This window comes from Abramis brama (genome assembly GCF_963993115.1).
Source record: "Abramis brama genome assembly, chromosome: 1".
NCBI lineage: Eukaryota > Metazoa > Chordata > Actinopteri > Cypriniformes > Leuciscidae > Abramis > Abramis brama.
Window position 1 is genome coordinate 13,532,081 of NC_139963.1, and position 25,715 is coordinate 13,557,795.

The following is a 25,715-nucleotide window of genomic DNA, read 5'->3' on the forward strand; positions in this document are numbered from 1 at the left end:
CTGATTTGCTGATGATTAAAATTTTTGACTGATATCAACAGCACTAATGAACAGCTAAACACACCGCTGTCAAACACATCTTATGATACTTTGAGACAAATGAACAACAAGCACACCTATAACAAGATCTTTTAATTGAAAGGCAACACAATGAGGGTTTATGCAAACCCATTCTAATATGTTCTGGCACTAATATTGTCTGTTTCTGGGCCACTGCTGCAACATTACATCCAATAGAAACTCAGATCTCAGAAAGGATCTAATCCTTGTAGTTTTCCCCTCTGTCCACATCCCCTGTATTTCACAGTCTTTGTAGAGAGAATTGCATTGAATGCAACAGGAGATTAGATACGGAGCTCTGTAGGTCCGTCGATGCTCCTCTGAAAATGTGTTCAAGAAAATGTGACATTAAAAGAAACACTTATTATATCTAAAACAAAACATTAGTCTGTTGTAGAAGTAAATATTATTATGATGATTAAAATAATATTAGCACTAGAACCTGGACTTGAATCATAACTTAGGCCCAAACATGGACGGATAAAGGACAAATGAGGAATCGTCACTCAAAAGCTCCACAGCTGCACAAAAATAAAATATTAAAAAATAATATAAGTCGTAAACTGGTATAGAAAACACTAAATTAGGCAACTTCTATGCATTTACATCTATTAGGTGACATCTAACCCATGCATTTACATTTTAATAATGGCAAGTGATCACTCCAGGGCAATCTACTACTGTGTTGTGTTGCTGGCATCTGTGGGACATTCGAATGGACACAGATTGACGAGCTCAAACGCTTTGCTCTGCCCTTGCTGCAATGTAAAAAGAGGCAATTTGACTTATAGACTTCCATTTAAACGGTTATCTCTGGAAAATATTCTTACCGTCAGAACCGTTAGCAGTCCTGACGTTCACTCCACGGCCACAGATACGCTAGCTGCAGGTAACACCAACAAAGATGATCTTGGAGAAAAACACGGCTGTCCCAAGCAACCTGCTCTGCCCCAATTCCCCTCAAAATGTTTTGGAAGTACAAAACGATCGTTTTCCACTTACTTCTACAAGAATTACCCTTGGCTTGAGTATTCCGTTGAGTATTCTGTTTTGCTTGTCGCCATTTCCAGACTGCAAGCTGCATTGACACATTTAGAAAGGGCATGACTAAAAAAACTGAGCAGTAAACTAGAGAAACATGGGAAAAGCCAGGCCCATCTGAACTGTATGATTAAGTGGAATAACTTCCAAGCAGCCAGCTCATCCTCAAGTGGATCTATTGCAGCTAAACTTTCTGAAAGCCATAAAACTACAGTAGAAAAGAACAGAGGTTATCTATGCAAAGTAGTTGATGTTGTGAGGCTACTGTCTAAACTTGGATTGCCCTTTCGTGGACACAAGGAGGGAGAAGAGTCAGAATCGCGTGGCAATTTCCTCGAGGTTTGGCGTTTTTTATCGAAATATGATGCTGATTTTGAAAACATGCAATCCAATTATTTTAATGCCACAAGCCCAGATTTTCAAAACGAAATAATTGACATCTGTGCACACATGCTTTACAACAACATTGCTGAAAAGGTGCAGGAAACTGGATTTTTCTCCATAATTGCGGACGAGGCTAGGTCCTCCAAAACTGAGCAGCTGTCAGTGTGCATACGATATGCCGAGGAATTGGAAATCAAGCAGCGTTTCATGGACTGTTCTGCATCTCGCAACGCGGCTGGGATTGTGGAGGCCATCTAAAAAGGGCTTGATATGTGTGGTGTTAAAAACATCCCAATTGTGGCACAGAGTTATGACGGTGCGTCTGTCATGTCAGGTCATGTGTCTGGTGTGCAGCAGCGCATCAAAGAGACTCACCCATACGCAGCCTACATACACTGCTTAAATTTAGTGCTTGTGGAGTGCTGTTCCGTGAACCAATTTGTGAAATCATTCCTGAGCATTATTGACAATGTGTATTCACTGTTTTCGGAACCGTCAAACCACCAGAGATTTATTGGACTCCAAAAATCCTTGAACGTGAAAGTAACTGAAGTAGTTCAGCCCAGTGACACGAGATGGGCATGCAAGTGGAGATGTGTGAAATCAGTGAAAAGTCACTACTCTGCGATTATGGAGTGTTTGAGAGAAATTAGTGAAGAGGGAGAGAAGTGGTCAGCGCAAGCCAGTGGTATCCATGACTTCATGTCGAAAATGTCATTCATTACAAGCCTGTCATGCTGGATTAACGAGGAAGCAAAAGCAGGTGCAGTCAACTCTTTATTAGAGACAAGTTTAAACAGAGGCAACAAACAACACTGGTGGGTGGGCAGCGCAGGGACCTCGATGGCCAAACACAGAGAGAAGAGCTGGTGCAGGGTGATGTGATGATGATGATGATGAATCCGACGTGAACACGAACTGGAACAGGTAACAGGAAACTCGAACAACACCACACGATCACAGACGAGGAACACCAGACATCTAGACATCGACAACGATCTGACAGTGGAGAAAAGAAACCGGTGAGTATAAATAGGCTATGGAGATGAGTTGCAGCTGGCGCCAAGCTGATTAGAGATTGAATGAATGAACAGGATTGTTTGGGCCACGCCCAACCCACGCGACACAGACACACACACAAATAACAAAGGCACGAGACAAGAAGGAAACAATGCATCTGAAAACCGTGACAAAGCCTTGTGTTTGAGGAGCTACTGCGTGTGATCCACGTTACGCACAAGGCACTACAGTCATCCAACTGCACACTGTCCGAAGCTGCAGTCCTTACTGACAGCCTGAAAGCACACTTCGTGTCTAAAATGCAGGCAGACTCCTGGAGCGATGTGTGGAAGTCAGTCAAACAGTTCTGCCTGGACAACAACATTGCCGTGCCCGAAGAAAACACTGATCGTCAGATTCACGTCTCCGCAGGCCCCGCCGCACCCAAAATGAAACGCGTTTCAAATCCGCCCACCTCCCTTGATGGTTTCTTGATTACCAGTACTTTAGGGCAAAGGGAAACAACCCACGAAGAAACAGCAGAGAGTCCTGGCTATCAGCAGAAACTATATTTCCCCGTGCTGGACACTCTCATCAATGAGCTGGAAAGGAGGTTGGAGTCCATGGAGCTTGCACTCGCACTTTTACAGTTATCGCTCACTCTGCCGATTGGATCATCTACCTCTGAGAGAAGCTTCTCTGCGATGAGGAGGATAAGGAACTGACGTTGGGAGCAGCCAGGTCTTCTTCTCTTGCGATCCTTCACATCGAAAGCGACATTACGGCCAAGCTCTCACCTGAGACCATTATCGACGCATATGCAGGACGCAAAAAATGAAAATTACTGTTGCACTAGTCTGGACAATGTCTAGGTCTGTAAGTTTTATTTCTCTGCCAAATAACTGCTTAAGCTGGAGGAACTCAACACACTGCTTTCAATATGCTGTTCAATATGTTTCAAAAGTGGAGAGTATTGTGTGACTGTTCATTTTCCCCGTGTCTCAGAATGTTTTAAATGTTTCATGAAGTACAACAACATGCGAAATATAACTTTTTTAATCACTCTCATTGCCACAATGTGTTTTGAAAAAAGGAAAGAAAAACTTTAAAAATCTTTTCGTTTTGGTTGAAGATAATATTTTAACAGTGCAAAAGCTGTTACAATGATTCCCCCCCCCCTCCCCCCCTCCCCCCCCCCCCCCCCCCCCCCCCCCCCCCCCCCCCGGCTTGAATGTCAAACTCCGCCTATGCTTTTGCACCATCACTCGAAACTGACAACAACTTTATCAAACGTTGTGAAAGTCATTTATTTCTCGTAAAGAGTTCATGATTTCCATCCCTTGTGACCCAATATCTGAAATCTCAGAAAGTGCTTCTTCATCCCTCATCTTCTGCATCACAATTTTCCTCACATTTTGAACTGTGATTGTTTTCCAGCACTATTTTCTCCACTACTAATGTCATTTTCCACATCTTCACTCCTTACATTGTTCACAACCATTTCTGTCATTTCATTATTCAAAACCACACTATCCTCAATCTGTTCATTTTGTAATTAACCTTCAGTTTTATTATTTCAACTGAAAGATACTTTTTGATAGTAAGAATAAAAATTATTTATTATGTGTCACTACAACAAAACAAAAAAATAAAGAGATTTTCATCAAAACAGAGTTTGAGAAAAGCACACACACACACGCAAACTCTCTGTTCTTACTGTCTCTATGAGGATTTGATACACATTTATTCTGATGTGTTATTTCAGTAGCAGAAGTTAAGATATTAAAGAAAATTAAAATAAGAGTCTCTGTATCTCACTGTTACTGATTTATCGTGCAGCTCAAAGTATTATGGTTAAAATCTCTCTACAATCTGTTCTGAAACATCAACACAGTTTCACTGATGATTCAGACCAACTAACCCTAAACCCAGGATAGAGCGTCTGAGTGAATGTGGTCTGGACTGTGTGGATGAGGCTCATTGTGTCAGAGACGCTGTAGAAGGACAGAGTTCCTGCACTGTGATCCACATACACTCCTATTCTTCTGCTGATGGGCTTTACAGGGAGAGAAGTGTGTATGTTATTGTGTATGAATTTGTAACTGGAGGAAGTGCACTCCAAACTCCAGGACTGATCAGTATTTCCAAACACACACTCATTACCCCGTCCCTTCCTGCTGATGCTCTTATATGACACTGATATACACACACAACTCCCACTCCACTCAATCTCCCAGTAACAGCGTCCACACACACTCTCTCTACACAACACCTGATAATAATGATCAAATCTGTCTGGATGATCAGGATACGGCTGTTGTGTGTTAGTGTGAGTAATCACTCTGTTCCTCTCAGACAGACTGAGGCGTTTATTCACTGTGTTCAGATCCAGAGTGAGCTGATGGGAATCTGATGGAGAGAAAACACATCAGAAACAGGAATTATGAATCTGTCTGATCTTTTAATGTATCTGAACTCTACATGAATCAATGTTCAATGTATCATCAGTGTCTCAGTACAGCTGACCAAATATCCTGTGCAAATCATCATTTACATGATCAATTATAAAACTCTTCTATCATGATTTATTTCTCCTTCTACAGGAAGAACATGAACACATTCAGTGAGTTTTTCTGCTTGTTTTCTAGTGACTCACATTGTAGGAAGTCGTTCCTGGTCTTGGGATTCATGTTGGTGAATGTGACTGTGGAAATAAACAGACATGAACAGTGTGAAGAGAAATGACAAGATAAAAAAACATTAATTTCTGAGACATTTCTGTTGTGTCTATATAGACTGTTATTACAAGAACTGAACACTAGAGGGGAACAGAGATTAAGGGGATGAAAGGAGAGACAGGATATACACATGGTTAAGTTAATCTGGATTAAAAAGAGTGAGCATCCAAGAATTCTTGTGCCATCGTATTTTTATTGTTTTGTAAAGTTAAGTGACAGTATAACAAATTGGCGACGAGGTGGTCTGCATCTATATTGCGTGACGATGGCTGCACTGAACGCTCCATTTCCAGACTTATTTCTGCCTTGCCCGGGTGAGCCCAGCATTCCATTCACAACGTGGACCAGGATTTTCCGCAACTATCTCCTTGTCGTGGGAGCTACAGGTGATGCTTGGCTAGAGGGAAGGAAAAGAGTCTTGCTGCTTCATTGCTTAGGAACCGAAGGGCAAAGGATTTTTTATACTTTACCAGAGACTGGAGATACACTGGAGTCTGCTATCACAGCATTGAGCACACATTCCGCGAGAGACTGCTATTGCAGAAACTATTGCAACTGCAACCCAAGTTGAGTCTGCGTCAGAACAAGCAAAGGCCATCGGAGAACGGAGTTTTCCTGTGCAAGCTGTCCAAGTTCAACAAAATGCCATTCAGCGCAAACAGCAAAGAACCACATTCAGCGCAAATACTTTTTCAAAAACCAATGCACCTGCTGCGCATACACGCTCATGTTTTCGTTGTGGTTCTAGTGGACACTTGGCTAATGCAAGGGAGTGCCCGGCTACAAGAGCAATATGTAAAAACTGTAAATAAGAAGGACACTTTGCACGCGTGTGTCGTTCGGCTCCTACACACACAGTTAGAGAAGTTGAATTACCCGAGTACACGTTACTGTTAATTCAAGGATCCAGCATGCATAATAAAATCCAGTGTGCTGTGGGCATCCAGACACCTAAGTCCTTTGCAAATGTGGAACTGATCGTGGATACTGGCGCTTCAGTATCAGTTCTGCCTCGATCTGTGTATGAAAAAAACGTCAAAGGTACACATTTGCAGCCATCGACCGCGCGACTAGTTACGTACTTGCGCTCGCCTATTAATGTGCTTGGCTGTATGCCAGCTACTGTTATTAAAGACAATGCCGAATGCTCTGCCACCTTCTTTATTGTGGAATCAGGAACTGCTCTAATGGGGATGGACTTGATATCTGCTCTACACCTCTGCATAGAAGGGAATACAATCACTCCTGCACGAGTCTCCGACTTACTTGCTTCACTTCCCCTGACACCGGTGATGCAGCTTTCCTCTTCTGCACCTGCGACAGGCTGTGTGAAAGGGTTCATGCATAAAGTGAAGTTCTTACCCTCAGTTGTACCGGTGCGACAAAAACTGCGACGTCTTCCTTTCTCAGTACGTGCTGCTGTGTCTGATGAACTGAACCGCCTTCTCAGCGCAGGTGTAATAGAGAAAATTGATGCTTCACCGTGGATCTCACCGATTGTTGTAGTACAAAAGAAGACGGGAGGAATTAGAATGTGTGTTGATTTGCGGGAGCCTAATAAGGCTATTATAGTGGATGCTTACCCTCTGCCACACATGGATGAGACTTTAGCTGCCTTGTCAGGTGAAACTGTTTTTTCTACCATTGATCTGGAAAATGCTTACCATCAGGTTCCGCTTCATCCAGATAGCCGTGACCTCACAGTGTTTATAACACATGACGGGCTGTTTCGTTTTTGCCGTGTTCCGTATGGTCTCGCATTGGCTCCGGCCGCATTCCAGAAAATGCTGTCAATAATACTCAAAGGTGTTCCCAATGTACAGAATTACTTAGATGACATCATCTGTTTCGGACATACACAGCAAGAACATGACGTTGCTTTGGAGGGTGTGCTCAAACGTCTAAGCGAGGCTGGTCTACGAATGAATGAGAAAAAATTTAATTTCCGCCAGTCCTGTTTGCGCTTTCTCGGACACATGGTGAATGGAGATGGTATCCAACCTGATGGAGAACATCTGCAAGCAATAATGCAGGCCCCAGCCCTAACTGATGTCACCAGTTTGCGCTCCTTTCTGGGTATGTTGTCCTGGTATAATAAGTTTATACCTAATTATGCCACTCTTGTTGAGCCGTTGTGTGCATGCCTGCGTCAGGATTCTGAATTTGAATGGACTGATGATGCCCAACAGAGCTTCATGGATGTTAAGAAATGCTTATTGGACAGTTCAGCACTTGCTCTATTTAACCCAGAACTGCCAGTCATTGTGTCCACTGATGCATCAGATTATGGTCTGGGAGCGATATTATCGCAGGTGCACCCAGATCACAGTGAACGCACAGTGGCATTTGCGTCACGAACCTTAACCTCAGCCGAAAGGCGTTATTCAACTGTGGAGAAAGAGGCTTTAGCGTGTGTTTGGGCCGTCGAGAAGTGGCGCACATACCTCTGGGGCAGACGTTTTACGCTGCGCACTGATCATCAGGCGCTGACAACACTGCTGTCTACGCGGGGAGCTGGACGTGCCGGGATGCGCATTGCTCGGTGGTCAGCTCACCTTCTGTGCTTCACTTATGACATTGTGTATCGGGCTGGCTCATCAAATCATGTTGCTGACTGCCTGTCATGGTTACCTCTTCCTCTCACTTCTGCTTCTAACTCTGATGATGAGCCAGAGCTTGTCGCTTTACTGTCTACTGCCCTGACTGCGATTTCACCATCCGAGTTCAAAACTGCTGCAGCCTCGTGTCCTGAACTGACCGCTGTGTGCACTCAAATCGAAAAAGGATGGCCTGTTTCTGTAAAAGCTGTGCATACCGACCTTCAACCCTACTATAATGTGAGGAATGAACTGAGTGTCAAGGACAATGTGGTATTCAGGGACACCCGTCTAGTAGTTCCAGTGACATTGCGACATACAGTAATAGCTCTCGCGCACGAAAGTCACCAGGGAATCGTGCGGACAAAGCAGCGCTTACGCAAACTGTACTGGTTCCCTGGAATGGATAAGATGATCCAGACTCAGGTCTCCACGTGCGAGTTGTGTCAAAGTCTGGATAAATCTGCTCGCACTGTTACCGCCCCCCTCCAACCGGTACCTTTTCCAGATGCACCGTGGAGTAAACTGGGCATGGACATTGTTGGCCCGTTTGACACTGCTGTTTGGGACTGTAAGTACGCTATCACCTTAACTGATTACTATTCCAAATGGCCAGAAGTTGCCTTTACATCGTCTGTGACGACGGGGGTTGTGATTGACTTTCTCAATGGCGTTTTCAGTCGCCATGGTTACCTGGTAGAGTGGGTTACGGACAATGGGCCACAATTCACGTCGGATGCGTTCACAACCTTTCTGCGAGAAAGAGGCATTGCGGCAGTTTGCACGGCTGTGTATCATCCAGCGGCGAATGGTGCCATAGAACGTTTTAACAGAGTTCTTAAGGACTGTGTACAGTTGGCTATAGTACAATCTAAGCCGTGGAAGCGTACTGTTACAGACTTTCTTCAAGTTTACTGCTCTACTCCACATGCCACCACGGGAGCTTCACCCTTTGAATTGCTCCATGGGCGGAAGATGAGAACAAAACTGAACGTTGCCCTTCATTCCCCTGCCAGCACTCTCCAGCCAGCGGCTGTTCGCAAGCGAGTTGTTCTTAAGCAATCTCAGATGAAGTGCTACACTGACGCAAAACGTGGCGCACAACTGGTTATCCTCAAAAAGAGGAACAGGGTGCGAGTGTGAAAGCCCTTTCATGTGCCGAAGGGACACTGCAAATTTTCTGATCCTGTTGAAATTGAGAAACAAGTGGGTCCGAATACCTACTTACTAGAGGATGGAAGGAAATGGCATTCTTCACAATTGGCACGAGCTGTTCAGATGCCTGATCCTGCACCTGATCTTGCGGAGGAAACCTCCTTCTGTAATAAAGCTGATAACTTTCCGCGGGCTGAGGAACGTCCGTCAAGAATGCGCAACCCACCCTCATGGCTCAAAGATTTCGAGACGTAAATGTATAGTTATACATTGCATAGCCTACACGTTCTGTTCCTGTTATAATTAAGATAAGCTTGTTTTTGTGCTCAAGCAATATTCCGTAAAAAAAAAAAAAAGTAGGCTACTGTTCAAATAATTGTACTTCCTTGGGTTCATTGTTTAATGTTGTAGATTAAGTGGGGAGGAAAATATCTTACGTATTGGGGGAATGTTGTGTCTATATAGACTGTTATTACAAGAACTTAACACTAGAGGGGAATAGAGATTAAGGGGATGAAAGGAGAGACAGGATATACACATGGTTAAATTGATCTGGATTAAAAAGAGTGAGCATCCAAGAATTCTTGTGCCATCGTATTTTTATTGTTTTGTAAAGTTAAGTGACAGTATAACAATTTCTAATATAATGCTCTATCTATATAATAGATGATGGACTCATTTCTGAGAGCTGATTAATAATCTCCAGGGGCTTCATTTATAAAACACACACATCGGATTGATCCTAAATTCCATGGATTTCATCCTCCGTCATGCGTGTATAAACGCTTGTCCACGATGATGAGTCCGTATTTCTGAATCATCAAGAGATATTTGTGGCCGTTCTGTAGGAGGATTTGATGGACTTGAATTTAATTTATTAATAACTGTGATTTAAAACTGGGATGCATTTAAGGACATTTTTGTGCAAATGGATGTTTTATAAATCATAGGAACATTTCAGAAATGGTTGTACGTTCAGATTTGGGATCTTTCTCCACACGTCTGTATAAACGAGGCGCAGGACTTTACCTCCGTCTGAGATCTTCTTGATCTCCTCTTTGCAGAAATCCTCCAGTTTGTCTCTCAGCTGACGGACAGATTCTCTCACGCCATCAAAAGAGGAGAGAGAACTGAAGGAAACGTCGGGTTCGTCTGTAGATTCAGGAGGTGCTGAGAGAGACTGGAAACTCTACAGAAAACAGAAATCAAAACTCATCATCTCCACACTTCAGTCAATAACCTGCATTATATCAGATCTGAGCGGCTCTTGTTGACTTGACTTCTCTTCAGTGACTCGCTTCAATCCAGCACTTTCACACAATCAGCACATTCTTCTCATATTCATCATTTAATGCGACAAACTCTAGTATTTCAAACTTAATAATAATACAATTTAAATATATATATATACATATATATATATACAATTTAAATATATATATATATATATATATATATATATATATATATATATATATATATATATATACTTAAGAGCAGATTGAATGTAATGCTTTCAGAAACTTACTTATTTTTAAAATTATAATTAAAATTATTTTTAATTAAATGAATGTCTAAATTTATATTAAATGCAACTAGCTAATATTTAGAGAGCTTTTTGACCAACTTGAGTAGGATTTAAGTATCTTTAAATGTAATTTCAGAATTATTTCTATTGTCTTTGAAAAACACAAAGATGTTCAAAGATTGGCATTTAAAGACATTGTAAACTCAATTGTAGTTAGACAACACGTGTCAGGACCTACTCATTGTCGTAATCATATGATCTAATATTATCACACGGATTAGATGTTGATGCCGTTGAAATTCTGCAGCAGAGAGATGACATCTCAGATCATTATCTATTCTCACGTAAATTACATTTAGCCAAGGCTTCAAAACCTAACGAAACTTACCAATTCACTAAATTAACAGAATGCATAGCTAATATAAAAAATTGGATGACTCGTAATTTCCTACTTCTAAATTCTGAAAAAACAGAGATTCTAATTATTGGACAAAAAACTTCCTCACGTAATAACCTAGAATACTGTCTAACACTTGATGGCTGCTCTGTTAAGTCTTCGTCGTCGGTTAGGAACCTGGGTGTGCTCTTTGATACCAATCTTTCATTTGAAAGTCACGTGTCTAGTATCTGTAAAACCGCATTTTTCCATCTTAAAAATATATCTAAATTACGTCATATGCTCTCATTGACAAATGCGGAACAATTAGTTAATGTGTTCATGACATCAAGGCTAGATTATTGTAATGCTCTACTGGGTGGTTGTCCTGCACGCTTAATAAACAGTTCAAAATGCAGCAGCTCGAGTTCTTACCAGAACCAGGAAGTATGACCATATTAGCCCGGTTCTGTCAAAACTGCATTGGCTGCCTATTAAACATCGCATAAAATTTAAAATATTGCTGATTACTTACAAAGCACTAAATGGTTTAGCTCCGCAGTACTTGAGCGAGCTCTTAACGCATTATAGTCCTTCACGTCTATTGCGATCGCAAAATTCCGGCCAGTTGATAATACCTAGAATATCAAAATCGACTGCTGTAGATCCTTTTCCTATTTAGCACCAACACTTTGGAACAATCTTCCTGCCATTGTCCGGGAAGCAGACACACTCTGTCAGTTCAAAGCTAGACTAAAGACACATCTCTTTGGCCTAGCATTCACATAATACATTATAGACTTCTATAATTCAATGTTAGGCTGCATAGATTAGGTCAGCCGGAACCGGGAACACTTCCCATGAATCCTGATGTACTCGTTACATCATGAGAAGAATGGCATCTACGCTAATTTTAGTGTCTTTGTTTATCCCGAGGTTTTCCGGCAGCCTGCCGGATCCAGGCCGTATCCAGATCTGACGAAGGACCTTCGCCTGGCCCCGATGACAACGCAGTGCTGAAGTGCCAACTAGTCTCTCCCTATGGAGGATCCCTTTACCACTCATGTTTTTTCGCGTACCTACCCCGAAGTGACAAAATAAAATAAAAGTCTGTATCAAATTTATAAGGAAAAACCAGTACTTTGTTTAGGCTTGGTCTGTAGGGAATTACAAATCTGCGCACATATATTCAAACGCATATAACTATAGAACCAATTCTTAATGCGCATGTGAACGCCATCAGCGTTTCTCACAGGTTCGCGTTTAAAGTCTATGTAGAGAGAATGGTGTCGTCTTGGCAGCCCCTAATTTAATAACAAATTATCGTTGCGACGGAAGCGAATCAATCAAACTAACTTTAGCTGGAAAATAACTTTATTAAAGAACCGCTATAAATCCAAAACAATCTCTGTTACCTTAAATTATACGTTTGTCTCTGTAAAGCTGCTTTGAAACAATCTACATTGTTAAAAACGCTATATAAATGAAGATGACTTGACTTGACTTGACTTGAAATATGGTTAGTTACTGCTGAATGAACTGACACACATGTATGATAAACTAAAATATACTCAATGTAATTTCTATTGAAAATTGTTTGTTTAATTTTTATCAACATTATCAATATGATCTACTTTGAAGATCACCTGACCCAATTTTGGTGCCAATTACTGAAATTATTTTGGTAGAAATAAAAGATTTCATTAAAAGAGGATGAAAATCCAGTTGGCTGGATATTGATCCCATCAAGTTCACTGATTTCATCAAGACAGAAGAAACCAGAAGGAAAAATTAGTTAATATTTAATGGTAAATTTCCCAGGGCTTTGTAAGTGTGTCTCTTTAAACAGAAGATGATCAGATGAGAGTCTGACTGATGATTATATGATAACACAACACTTGACTGAATCTGACTGAATTCCTGACAACATCTCAGTCAACGGCTCATTCTGCTCTCATGAAATGTTTCTCTGTCATAGCAGGATCTTGCTCAAGTCCACTATGATCCTGTTCTTCTAGATCTCTGTTACCTGCAGGAACTGGATGTGATGGTGTGTGTGTGAAAGCTGCTCCAGCTCAGCGTCTCTCCTCCTCAGATCATTGATCTCCTGCTCCAGTCGCTCCAGTCGTCCTTCAGCTCGACTCACTGCAGTCTTTTCCTGATCTCTGATCCGCTGTGTGACCTCAGAGCGGCTTCTCTCAATGGAGCGGATGATCTCAGTGAAGATCCTCTCAATGTCCTCCACTGCTGTCTGTGCAGAGCACTGTTACACACACATCACAATCACACAGTGGCTTCAGCACGACTGACAGAGTCCAAACTGAGACGTCTCAAACTTCTCTTCTCCAGACTCACCTTATGAGACTTCACAGCCTCTCTCAGATGCTGAAGATCTTTCTGTCTCTGCTGGATTCTCTGACGGATCTTCATCTGCGTCTCCTTCAGCTGTTTCTGGAGGACAAACCAATGACAGGGAATGACACATAAAACTACTGTCATACAAACATTAAAGTTACATGAATCCAGAGTTGGTGAAGTGGTTAAAGATCTTGCATGGTAAGTTTTTACTGTCTGGTTCAAACCACAGATTGATGGTTCACGTGTTATAAAATAAAATATGGTTCGTGAAGCAGCTTTTGTGTATAGTTTATGTTCTCATTGCGAGGATCACATGCGATTCCCCATTACCACGCGGATAATCCTACGGCGGATGTCAATACACTTAAGCTATAACCACTAGTTGTTTAGATTACTTTTATGCTTTTATCTTTTTTATTGACTTTCAATGTATAAACTAAAATAGACAAGACATTCTTCAAAATGTCATCTTTTATATTCCACAGAAGAAACTCAGTCAAACCGGTTTGGAACAACATGAGTAAATGAGTGAGTAAATGAAGACACTTTCATTTCTGTGTGATCAATCCCTCTCAGTTCATACCTGTTTCTCTGTCCTCTGTGCTGCAGTTGATACAGTGTTGTGGTTTTTATGTTCACTCTCCTTACACCACACACAGATGCACTGTTGATCAGTGATACAGAACATTTCTAGCTCTTTATCATGTTTACGGCAGATCATGTCCTGCAGTCGTCCAGTGGCATCAATCACTTTGTGTGGCTTACGAGAGTGATATTCCTCATGACGGTCAAAATGAGTTTGACAGTAAGATTCCTGACACACCAGACAGGACTTGACGGCTTTGTATTTTCTTCCAGTACAGACGTCACACTGCACGTCTCCAGCTCCAGCGTAACAGTCAGCAGGAAGTTTAGTCTTCTTCAGTTTCTCCACCAGTTCAGCCAGAATGGTGTTTTTAGCTAAAGCAGGTCTTGGACTGAAGGTCTGTCTGCACTGAGGGCAGCTGTAGACTCTCTTCTCATCCTCCTGATCCCAGCAGTCTGTAATACAGATCTTACAGTAACTGTGTCCACAGTGGATAGCCACTGGATCCTTCAGGAGATCCAGACACACTGGACACGTGAACTCATCCTGAGAAATTCTGGCTTCTGCCATTTTACTGCATGAATACAGAGAGACACAAACACACAACAGCTCAAGAATATTTCAGTTTCTGTTTCTCTGAACTGAGGAGTTGAAATAGTTTCTTGCTTCTGTGTTTGAGTGACGTGTGTAAAACAGGAGTGTCTGTAAAGCAGCTTCCTCATTCCTGGTGAAGGAGAGTCACTTTACTGCTGTGTTTATGTGCCCTAGTCGAGTCAAAAACATTGTAAGTATACGAGTTCCAAGTGTAGCCGGCGCGGTCTGCACTTCGCCGACTACTGCGTTGTGTTCTGGTGCACTGATGACAGGACACTGACTTTCCTCAAGGCACTTTATTCAGCTCAACTGTTCAATTTCAAAGAGAGCAAAAGTTCAGGATTCTATCGTCACTCAGAATCAGCCTCTCTCAATCACGTAGAATGCAGACTGAGAAAAGAACGCGAAAATTCAGTATATAACCTCACATCCAATAGAGGGCGCACATACACAACAAATAACTCTCCCAACACCTATAAGCTACCATGCCATGACTGAACAATACAATATTTTGGTGAAATAAACTCACAAACAATAGAAAACAGAAAATAAAAAGTTGCAAAAATGTTTGTCATTCTTTGACCTGTTACATTCACCCCTCTTTAATTTCACCAAAATCCTTAGCACGCAGAGGGTAGAAAAGAAACAAAACATACAAAACAAAACTCTTGTTCACTTGGTCCAAGATAACCCTGAGACTCCATTCCCCATACACAGCATATAAAGCTACTTACAAAGTAAGTTGAAAGAAAACAGCAGTTGATCAGGCTACTGCCCCTTCTAGTGAATATGATGCCTTTTACACCATATTAGATCTCGGAACACTTTCCCTCCAATATGAACATCTCATGACTCAAGTCATACTAAAGGCGACAAAGAAAAAAAATCTGAGTCTCTATTTTATTTATTTTTTCTCTAAAATAAAGAGAGTAATGACAGTGACCTTCTATTGACCCCTTTTACAAAACCCTTGGTGAGTGGTTTTTGCACCATGTTCTCTATCAAGCGATTGACTGCCTTAACAACCCTGCCAGTACGTGTCCTAACAACCTGTCTCTCAGGCCCTTGTGCCTGGGTGGGTGTGTGACTATCAGTCATTGTAACAGGTGAGGCGACGTCCGAGGACTCTGTCTCATCTAAGTCAGGGACATTAATTGGGGTGACAGAGTCAATGTCAGTCATGTGCAAGTCAGGGGACACACTGGAACCCGACAAGTCTCTCACATGTGAGTATTCGTTTCCTCCTTGGCTTCTGACCTCACTAGACTGAGCTCTCGTGGGTGTCAGTTGAACAGACTCTCTGGACAGAGAGTGGGGCATCTCATTCTCCATCTCAGACTCATCAGCTTCTCCCATAAACTCAGACTCAGCATCAGATGACGCGTTTAACCATGAGTAGGTACGGTCCTCGGAAGCGTCTACTGCCAGGCCACTCAAGGCATCAACAGAAGGAGGCTGGAACTCACTGGCCACATCTGAGGCAGCTTCATCCATCTCCTCCCTGCTTTGTTCGGGCACAGGTAAGAAGCTCACATCCAACATCAGATTCCGATGAACGACTTTGGTTTTCCCACTCTCATCCCTGACTTTGTAAACGTGAGTCTGAGGGTTCCGGTCTATGATGGTATACATAGTGGGCTCCCACTTGTCCATTAACTTCCTCTTCCCTCTCTCCGCTTTATTAGCAAGCAAAACTCGGTCGTCAATGTTCAAGTGGGTTCCACGCACTCTCTTGTTGTAGCCATCAGCTTGATGTTGCTGTCCTTTCCTCGCATGCTGCTGAGCTATACCGGCAGCCACATGGAGGTTCGCCATCAGCTTCTCTGCATAGGTCTTATAATTCACCACGACTGGATCCTTCAAGACTTGTTTGAAGACCATATCTACCGGGAGTCTGGGGACTCGACCGTACATCAAATAGAATGGAGGATATCCAGTTGTTTCATGAGTGGTGGCATTATACGCAAAAGTCAAAGTCTGTATTTGTTGGACCCAGTGTTGTTTAGCTGACAGGGGTAGGGAACGCAACATACTGCCAAGCGTCCTATTGAACCTTTCGGTTTGCCCATTTCCCATGGGATGGTATGCTGTTGTGTGTGTTTTCATAATCCCTGTGAGGCTGAGGAGTTCGGCTATGAGTTTGCTTTCAAAATTGGCTCCCTGATCGGAATGTATCCGCTCTGGAAAACCGTAGATGCAGAATACATTATCCCATAACCTCTTCGCTATTTGCTTCGCAGTTTGGTTGACGCAGGGGAATGCATGAGCCAATTTTGTGAAGTGGTCTGTTATGACTAACACATCCACAGATCTTTGCTTACAGTCCTCAGCACTCCAAAAATCAATGCACACTAGTTCCATGGGTGCCGAAGTGCGAATGCTCTCCAAGGGAGCACGGGCAGCTGGTTCGGGGGTCTTTGCAAGGATACAGCGTCGGCAGCATTTCACATATTCCTTGATGTCTCTTCCCATTTGTGGCCAAAAGAAACGCTGTCGGGCGAGGTGTGCTGTTCTAGCCTGCCCTTGATGCCCAGCGAGGTCATGCACACCAGCGAGAGCCTTGGCCTTCAAGCTAACAGGCAGCACAAACTGATACCTCTTCTCTCTACTTGAGGGGTCTTTGGTTACCCTATATAGGACTCCGTCCTGGACTTTTAGATGATGCCACTGCTTGCACAGTGTCTGGGCCGTAAGAGTCAACCTACTTCTCTTTCGCCTAGGTGGTGGCTCACCCCTCTGAACGAGTGGCAGGACCTCCCTGATAACAGGATCTGTCTCCTGGCTGTGCCTTAGTTCACCGATGGAGAGGGCTGGAAGTGTGTCTTGTCCTGAGAGCACCGCCTGGGGAAGAGCACTGAGAAACTGTGTTGCTCTTATCTCTGCTCCCCTTTCCCACTCTACGTGAGCTTCACAAGCAGATCTCACATGCAAGGGTTCTTGACTGCCGGCCAGCCTATCTCGAGTGGTGCCCATGGTTACGCAGCAGCTTGCATCGTGTGCCTGGAGACACTGGGTCTTACACCGGAAAAGATCCTGGACTTTCTCCTCCTTGGTTCCCTCCGCTTCAGCCAAAAGACTTTCATACGGCTCACTGATCAACCTTTGGCTCACTGATTTAGCAAAAGGATCTCTACTTAGGGCATCCGCCACAATATTCTTTACCCCAGGGATGTGTTTAATGCTGAAGTTGTATGGGGAAAGCTTTGCCACCCACCTTTGTTCGCAAGCGTCAAGTTTTGGTTTGGTCATTATATAGGTCAAAGGATTATTGTCGGTCCACACTGTAAAGGTGTGGCCCTTCAACCAGTGGCTGAATTTTTCACAAACACTCCATTTGAGCGCCAGGAACTCCAGGCGGTGGGCAGGATACCTCTTTTGTGAGCCAGTGAGGGTCTTGCTGGCAAAAGCGATCGGGCGTGCCTTCATTTCCCCTTCTGGTATCTGGGACAGAACTGCCCCAAGGCCGTCAAGAGACGCGTCAATGGACAGGACCAAGGGTTTGGAGAAGTCTGGATGGGTAAGGACCACGCAATTCAGGAGCTTCTCTTTAAGACTGGTGAAAGCGGAGTCACAGTCAAGGGTCCAATCCGCAGGTTTGAGCTTTCTGTACACTCCTGGATTCTGACTGTACTTCCCGGCCTTTCCTCTCCGTTTCTGGCCAGCTGTGAGGGCGAACAGGGGTCTTGCGATGGAGGAGCAATTTAGGATGAAGTGTTGGTAGTAAAATACCATCCCCAGGAACGACTTCACCCTGTGGACTGAAGGAGTGCAGCCATCGTCTTCCATCAAGTCCCTCTTTGACATTTTGGCGATGACCTCGACCTTCTCCGGGTCAACAGCAACACCGTCACCATCAACGATGTGTCCGAGGAACTTCACAGACCTCCGTAACAGATGGCACTTTTTTGGACTCAACTTCAGGTTATGCTCCCGCAGCCTCTGAAAAACAACCTCCAATCTGCTGAGGGCCTGCTGTTCATTGGGGGCAAAGATCAAGAGGTCATCTAGGTAGCACAAGAGACTGCTGAAGTTAAGATCACCAAAGATACTCAGGATCATCCTCATGAACGACGCTGGACTGTTGCAAAGCCCCTGCGGCATTCTGTTATACTCGTGCAGGCCTAGTGGTGTTGTGAAGGCGGTATACTTTTTGTCCTCCTCATGCATGGGCAGGTTATAAAAACCAGATGTAAGGTCCATGGTGCTGAAGACAGCATTACCGCCAAGGGCAGCCAAGCAGTCCGATTGATGGGGCAAAGGATGAGCATCCTTGATGGTTCTAGCATTCAGCCATCGAAAGTCTGTGCATATACGGAGATCGCCGTTTTTCTTCCAGACCATCACGAGTGGGGAAGCATATTCACTCATTGATTTCCGTATGATTCCCTGCTCTTCCATCTCGGTGAGAACTTGACGCAGCTTTTGATAATGGGCTGGTGGCACTCTGCGATACGGAAGACGGAAGGGACGATCATCAGTGAGGCGGATTCTATGCGCAAAGCCCTTGGCTTCTCCACAGTCAAGATGATGCTTTGAAAATACATCCTGATATTTCTCCAGCAATGTCACAAGTTGGAGCTTGGTGGAGGGGCTCGCTTCACAATGGTCAATGTCGACATTTCCCAGACCAGACTTCTGCAGCTTGTCTTTCAGGGCAGTGTTGTCGTCCTGTTTAACATGAGTCACTCTCACAGAGCCAGTGTCACTCTGACAGGAACCCTGGAACAGCGTGAGGTCTTCAGCTGCAACACAAGTAGAGACGTCTGCGAGCTTGCTGTTCTTTCTCAGAGTGAGTGGTTTGTCGGAGATGTTGGTGATTTTCATGGGGGTCCAGCCGTCTCCCCAAAGCGGTGTTACCACTCTCCCCACCATGATGCCCCGAGGCACACACCTGGAGGTTGTAGGCTCCACCATAACTGTGCTCCCAGGTGACTTGGGCACATTACTTGGCAGTCTCCCCCACAGCAGGTACTCTTGTTTGGGGAGAAGAGTCACCGCCTGAGTTAGCTTCACTGTCCCTACTTTTTCCGGCACATCTTCACCCCTCCATCTCGTGAGACTTGTCATCATTTCTAAAAACTGTTCGCCGTCTGAAGACCCTCTTGTGTTGCTTGAGATAAGTGTCCAATAACTGTTCTCATTTTTCAGCTGATGCAGCACACATTTCAGCATGTTGGTGCCTATTATGACGTCATCTTTCTGACCGGTGACCACCAGAACTGGGACCGTGCACTTCACCCCATACAGACTTAGTTCCATATCATACATACACTTGGGGCTCACCTGTACTCCTCCACAGCCAACAAGGATGACACGCTGCGGGAGTTCTTGCTGTTGGGTCAAGACGCTATCTGATAGTAGTCTCTGCTCTGCCTCTTCACTTATCGTGCAGGCCATTGAGCCTGTATCGAGGAGCCCTTGCAACTGAGCACAGCCATTAACTGTCACTGGTGCGTGAAATAACTCACTGAATGTCTCGACTGTGTGAATATTCTGAACAATTACTGTGCAATTATCAGACATTGCTTTACAAACATTGACATACATCTCCTTCAATTCTTCTCTTTCATCAAGGGTTGACACTTTAGTGCTCACACATCCCCTTTCCGTATGTGAGCCATCTAGTTTAAACTGGCTCCACCTTGCTCTGGGTTAGGCGGTGCTTGAGCTGACTGTGGCTGGGTGTTAATTCTTGGCCGGCGCTGTTGGCACTCCCTCTTCCAGTGGCCGGGCTTGTAACAGCCCATACAGAGGTTTGCCTGTCTACAGTGCGCAGTAGTTGAGTGTTCAGCAGACTGACAGACTCTACATCTACTCTGAACAATGGCCGCGGGCCCCCTGCTCGGTGGCACGACTGCTGCTGTCTGTGCCGTCTGCTCCAGCACACGGTTCAGCAAGCCAATGAGAGACTGGATGCAGACGCTCTCGGTCGGAGGAGAAGATGGGAGCCCCATTGCCTTCGGGTGGCTTGTAAAGTCTGTGGAGTTATTAACAGTGACTGTCTCTGTTGCTAATGTCTGAGCATGTACACCAATGTTCTTTGGCCGACAAGATTTGGCTTGAGACATTGTTCTGGCCTCTCTTTGATGTTCAACAAGGTGTTCCTGAATCTCATTTGCCGTCCACTTTTCAGCTGTTTTACACTTTAGGACACTTGCAAGAGCGGGGTCGGGACAGTGTTTCACCAGCATCATTGTGACTTCGTGAGAGGGGTCCTCAATGTTTCGCCCCTGCCTTCTCAGACACTCATCCGCGACATCCACAGCTTTATTCAAGCGTATCCAATAGTCCATGGGACTTTCTCCGGCCAAAGGAAGTGTATTATAAAAATCTGCTAAAGGCATCGAGGAGTAGGTTACCTCACTGAAATGTTGTTTCAGAATATCAAAGACGAGCTTGGGGTTTTCAGCTGGCTGCAGCGATGGCATGCTGCGCAGGGTAACTTTTACAATGTCTCTAGCCTTTCCCATTAGTCTTGACATTATCTCCTGGGAGTACTCTTGTGGGTATATGCCCCTCTTATTCAGGTAAACACTCATAATTTCTTCCCACTCATGCACTGTGTGTTTGTCTGTTCCATCACCCCTGAAGTACGGCGGCTCTTTGACATCTGTCTTCATAACTAACTTAACTCCAGTCATGTTCAAGTCAGACTGTCCATATCCTAAGTTCAGGCTAGGTGTAGGAGTGGTTTGACTATCTGCACTACCAACAGATCTCTGTAGTTGGCTAGCAATGTTCTCTCCTATTTCGTGAGCTAACTGTGTGATGAGATTCCCTAGGTCTGCGGAACTCACACCTGGACTAGACACTGGCTGACGTGGAGAATATTCATCTGTATGCGTGTGAGAATATGAGAATACAGGACGGCCCACTGAATCAACGCCACTCCCAATGTCAGGAGCATCTCCTAACCTACGCATGTGTGGTGCGGGAGAATGTTCATCAGCGCGTAAGCGTGTGGATGAGAGTACGGGTCGGCCTAGTACACCAGCACCTTTATCCGGCGTGCTCTCCACCCTACTCATAAACCTACCCCTCCCTAGGCTTACCCCCGCAGCACCCCCAACACTAAGTAGTGTCTGCACATGCTTGTCATCAGTCATTTTAAAAAAAAGTTGTAATGTGATAGACTATGATAATAATATGTGAATTACTAGTACATGCGAATATGGGATGCAAAAAAAAAACTATATAAAATGATACTAGCTGAGATAGAGGCAATCAAAAGACAAATTAAAATTTACACATTAATATTAGCCCTTATACTTGTCAAAGTCCCAAAGAGATTCCTACTCGTCACAGCAACCACCGGCGATCACCCTGGCGATGATCTGAAGCGGAGATATCCGGGTCACGGCACCAATGTAGCCGGCGCGGTCTGCACTTCGCCGACTACTGCGTTGTGTTCTGGTGCACTGATGACAGGACACTGACTTTCCTCAAGGCACTTTATTCAGCTCAACTGTTCAATTTCAAAGAGAGCAAAAGTTCAGGATTCTATCGTCACTCAGAATCAGCCTCTCTCAATCACGTAGAATGCAGACTGAGAAAAGAACGCGAAAATTCAGTATATAACCTCACATCCAATAGAGGGCGCACATACACAACAAATAACTCTCCCAACACCTATAAGCTACCATGCCATGACTGAACAATACAATATTTTGGTGAAATAAACTCACAAACAATAGAAAACAGAAAATAAAAAGTTGCAAAAATGTTTGTCATTCTTTGACCTGTTACACAAGCACATGAATAAATCAATGCCTTAAAATCTGCGTTATACAGTAAGGAGAGAGGGGTAAGTTGTCACACTGTTCATAACTCCAACACTAGAGGCTCTATCTCAAAAATCAAATAGCCACTTTGTGTGACTTCTTTCATAGTCAAATTTCTGTTCATATGTGGTCAAGATCCCTCTAATCTGAGGTTAGCACAATCTTCTTATTTTTCTGCTTAAAAAGTAAAACATTTGCTCTTTACATTTTATGCAATACAACTTTATTAAGTATGAATGTTAAAAATGATTATTTTACACAAAATAGAGACAATAACGTGTCTTTTGATACTTTAGCTAAAGTGCTATGCTGAGCTAACCTTGAGATTTAGCCAATATTAGCACACATGTCAGTTTGGGGCAAGTTGTCTCAATGACTTTGACATGTGACAACTTGCCCCTGTACAAATAAACACATAGAACATGCTCAAAAAACATTGTGATATTGTAATTTATTTGTAATTGCAATAATGTTTTTGAAGGAAGGAAGGAAAGGCAGGAATTAATGAAGGACAGACAGTAAGGAAGGAAGGAAGGAAGGAAGGAAGGAAGGAAGGAAGGAAGATGGTTCGAAATTATCAACAAAAGACAGAGCATGCAAGCAAAGGATTTTGACATAAATTACCATACTCTGACTCGATATTGTCAAAAGATTACCAGAGAAGAAATTGAAAGTCAGACAGCCATGCCAACAGCAATGGTTGGTTATACAACGCCACGGAAGATTTTTTCACTTGATTTGGAAAAGCAGCTTGTTGAATAAATTACTGGGTCAGCTGACATTTATTTTGGTCTGTCGCCAAGTTAGGTCAGAATGCTTGCCTACCAGTTTGCTGTGGCACACCAGCTGAAGTTCGCGCCTTTGTGGGCAGAAAAAGAAAAGGCCAGCAAAGAGTGGTTTACAGGCTTCTTAAAGTGGCATACAATGCTGTCACTGAGAAAGCCAGAGGCAACTAGCCTTGCCAGAGCAAGTAGCTTCAACAGAGAGAATGTTAATGCTTTCTTTGACAACTTAGAGAAAGTGTGAGTTTGGACCAGGAGACAGTTGTAATGTTGATGAAACTGGGGTCACCACTGTACATTAACCAGACAAAGTGGTGGCAAGACGTGGACTCAAACAAGTAGGGTCACTGACCTCTGCTGAAAGGGGAACCCTTGTCACACTGGCCTGTGCTGTCTCAGCCACAGGGAATAGTATACCTCCATACTTTATTTTCCCCTGTGTCAACTTCCGCAATCATCATCAACGGGCCGCCTGGCAGCAAAGGAGAGGAAAATTCCTCTGGATGGATGAAAGACACAAACTTTGTTGACTTCCTGAAACATTTCAGTGAACATACAAAGTGCTCAAAGAAGAAGCAATGTTTACTCCTTTTGGACAAACACGAGTCTCATCTGTCCATTGATGGACTCAATTATGCCAAAGAAAATGGCATAATCATGCTGTCATTCCCACCCCACTGCTCACCTCGGCTCCAACCATTAGACAGGTCTGTCTACGGGCCACTAAAGAGGCACATCAACATTGTGTGATGCCTGGATGAGGAACAACCCCTGGAAGACAATGTCAATTTATGACATTCCAGGGATTGTGGCATTTGCCTATCCTCTGGCTGCAACCCCCTTGAACATTCAGACTGGCTTTAGAGTGGCTGGGGTTCAACCTTACAACAGAGATGCATTTCTGGAAACCGAGTTTGCACCATCCTACGTCACAGATCGCCCCATTCAGAACCCTTCCCTGCCAGGCTCCAGCACCATCTCTGCCCTGCCAGACTCCAGCACCAACTCTGCTCTGCCAGGCTCCAGCACCAACTCTGCTCTGCCAGGCCCCAGCACCAACTCTGCTCTGCCAGGCTCCAGCACCAACTCTGCCCTGCCAGGCTCCAGCACCAACTCTGCTCTGCCAGGCCCCAGCACCAACCTGTTAGATCCCAGCACCAACTCTGCTCTGCCAGGCTCCAGCACCAACTCTGCCCTGCCAGGCCCCAGCACCAACTCTGCTCTGCCAGGCTCCAGCACCAGCTCTGCTCTGCCAGGCTCCAGCACCAACTCTGCCCTGCCAGGCCCCAGCACCAACTCTGCCCTGCCAGGCTCCAGCACCAACTCTGCCCTGCCAGGCCCCAGCACCAACTCTGCTCTGCCAGGCCCGAGCACCAACTCTGCTCTGCCAGGCCCCAGCAACAACCTGTCAGATCCCAGCACCAACTCTGCTCTGCCAGGCTCCAGCACCAACTCTGCTCTGCCAGGTTCCAGCACCAACTCTGCCCTGCCAGGCCCCAGCAACAACCTGTCAGATCCCAGCACCAACTCTGCTCTGCCAGGCTCCAGCACCAACTCTGCTCTGCCAGGTTCCAGCACCAACTCTGCCCTGCCAGGCCCCAGCACCAACTCTGCTCTGTCAGATCCTAGCACCAACTCTGCTCTGCCAGGCTCCAGCATCAACTCTGCCCTGCCAGGCCCCAGCACCAACTCTGCTCTGTCAGACCCCAGAACCAACTCTGCTCTGCCAGGCTGCAGCACCAACTCTGCCCTGCCAGGCTCCAGCACCAACTCTGCTCTGCCAGGCTCCAGCACCAACTCTGCCCTGCCAGGCTCCAGCCCCAACTCTGTCCTGCCCTGCCAGGCTCCAGCACTAACTCTGCTCTGCCAGGCTCCAGCACCAACTCTGCTCTGCCAGGCCCCAGCAACAACCTGTCAGATCCCAGCACCAACTCTGCTCTGCCAGGCTCCAGCACCAACTCTGCCCTGCCAGGCCCAAGCACCAACTCTGCTCTGCCAGGCCCCAGCAACAACCTGTCAGATCCCAGCACCAACTCTGCTCTGCCAGGCTCCAGCACCAACTCTGCTCTGCCAGGCTCCAGCACCAACTCTGCCCTGCCAGGCTCCATCACCAACTCTGCCCTGCCAGGCTCCAGTGCCAGGCTCCAGCACCAACTCTGCTCTGTCAGATCCCAGCACCAACTCTGCCCTGCCAGGCCCCAGCACCAACTCTGCCCTGCCAGGCTCCAGTGCCAGGCTCCAGCACCAACTCTGCTCTGCCAGGCTCCAGCACCAACTCTGCCCTGCCAGGCTCCAGTGCCAGGCTCCAGCACCAACTCTGCTCTGCCAGGCTCCAGCACCAACTCTGCTCTGCCAGGCTCCAGCACCAACTCTGCTCTGCCAGGCCCGAGCACCAACTCTGCTCTGCCAGGCCCCAGCAACAACCTGTCAGATCCCAGCACCAACTCTGCTCTGCCAGGCTCCAGCACCAACTCTGCTCTGCCAGGCTCCAGCACCAACTCTGCCCTGCCAGGCCCCAGCACCAACTCTGCTCTGTCAGATCCTAGCACCAACTCTGCTCTGCCAGGCTCCAGCACCAACTCTGCCCTGCCAGGCCCCAGCACCAACTCTGCTCTGTCAGACCCCAGAACCAACTCTGCTCTGCCAGGCTCCAGCACCAAATGTGCTCTGCCAGGCCCCAGCACCAACTCTGCTCTGCCAGGCTGCAGCACCAACTCTGCCCTGCCAGGCTCCAGC

The 25,715-nt window shown here is 45.1% G+C and overlaps 1 protein-coding gene across 1 annotated transcript; it reads right to left on the bottom strand.

Annotated features, from left to right (window-relative positions):
- Positions 1 to 3,730: 3,730 nt before the first annotated feature.
- On the bottom strand, positions 3,731 to 14,516 carry LOC311086519 (tripartite motif-containing protein 16-like). The gene is made up of 6 exons (XM_084119437.1): positions 13,820 to 14,516; positions 13,234 to 13,329; positions 12,908 to 13,141; positions 10,004 to 10,163; positions 5,141 to 5,188; positions 3,731 to 4,893 (listed from the first exon to the last, which is right to left on the bottom strand). The coding sequence occupies exons 1-6, from the start codon at positions 14,390 to 14,392 to the stop codon at positions 4,370 to 4,372; spliced, it is 1,635 nt and encodes a 544-aa protein (XP_083975563.1). The 5' UTR covers positions 14,393 to 14,516; the 3' UTR covers positions 3,731 to 4,369.
- Between the last annotated feature and the right edge of the window lie 11,199 nt (positions 14,517 to 25,715).

Coding starts and splice junctions, on each gene's coding strand:
- LOC311086519 (XM_084119437.1), bottom strand. CDS start 14,392: ATGGCAGAAGCCAGAATTTCTCAGGATGAGTTCACGTGTCCAGTGTGT. Junction 13,142..13,233: donor AGGCTGTGAAGTCTCATAAG/GTGAGTCTGGAG, acceptor TGTGTGTAACAG/TGCTCTGCACAGACAGCAGT. Junction 5,189..10,003: donor CAAGAAGATCTCAGACGGAG/GTAAAGTCCTGC, acceptor TTATTTCCACAG/TCACATTCACCAACATGAAT.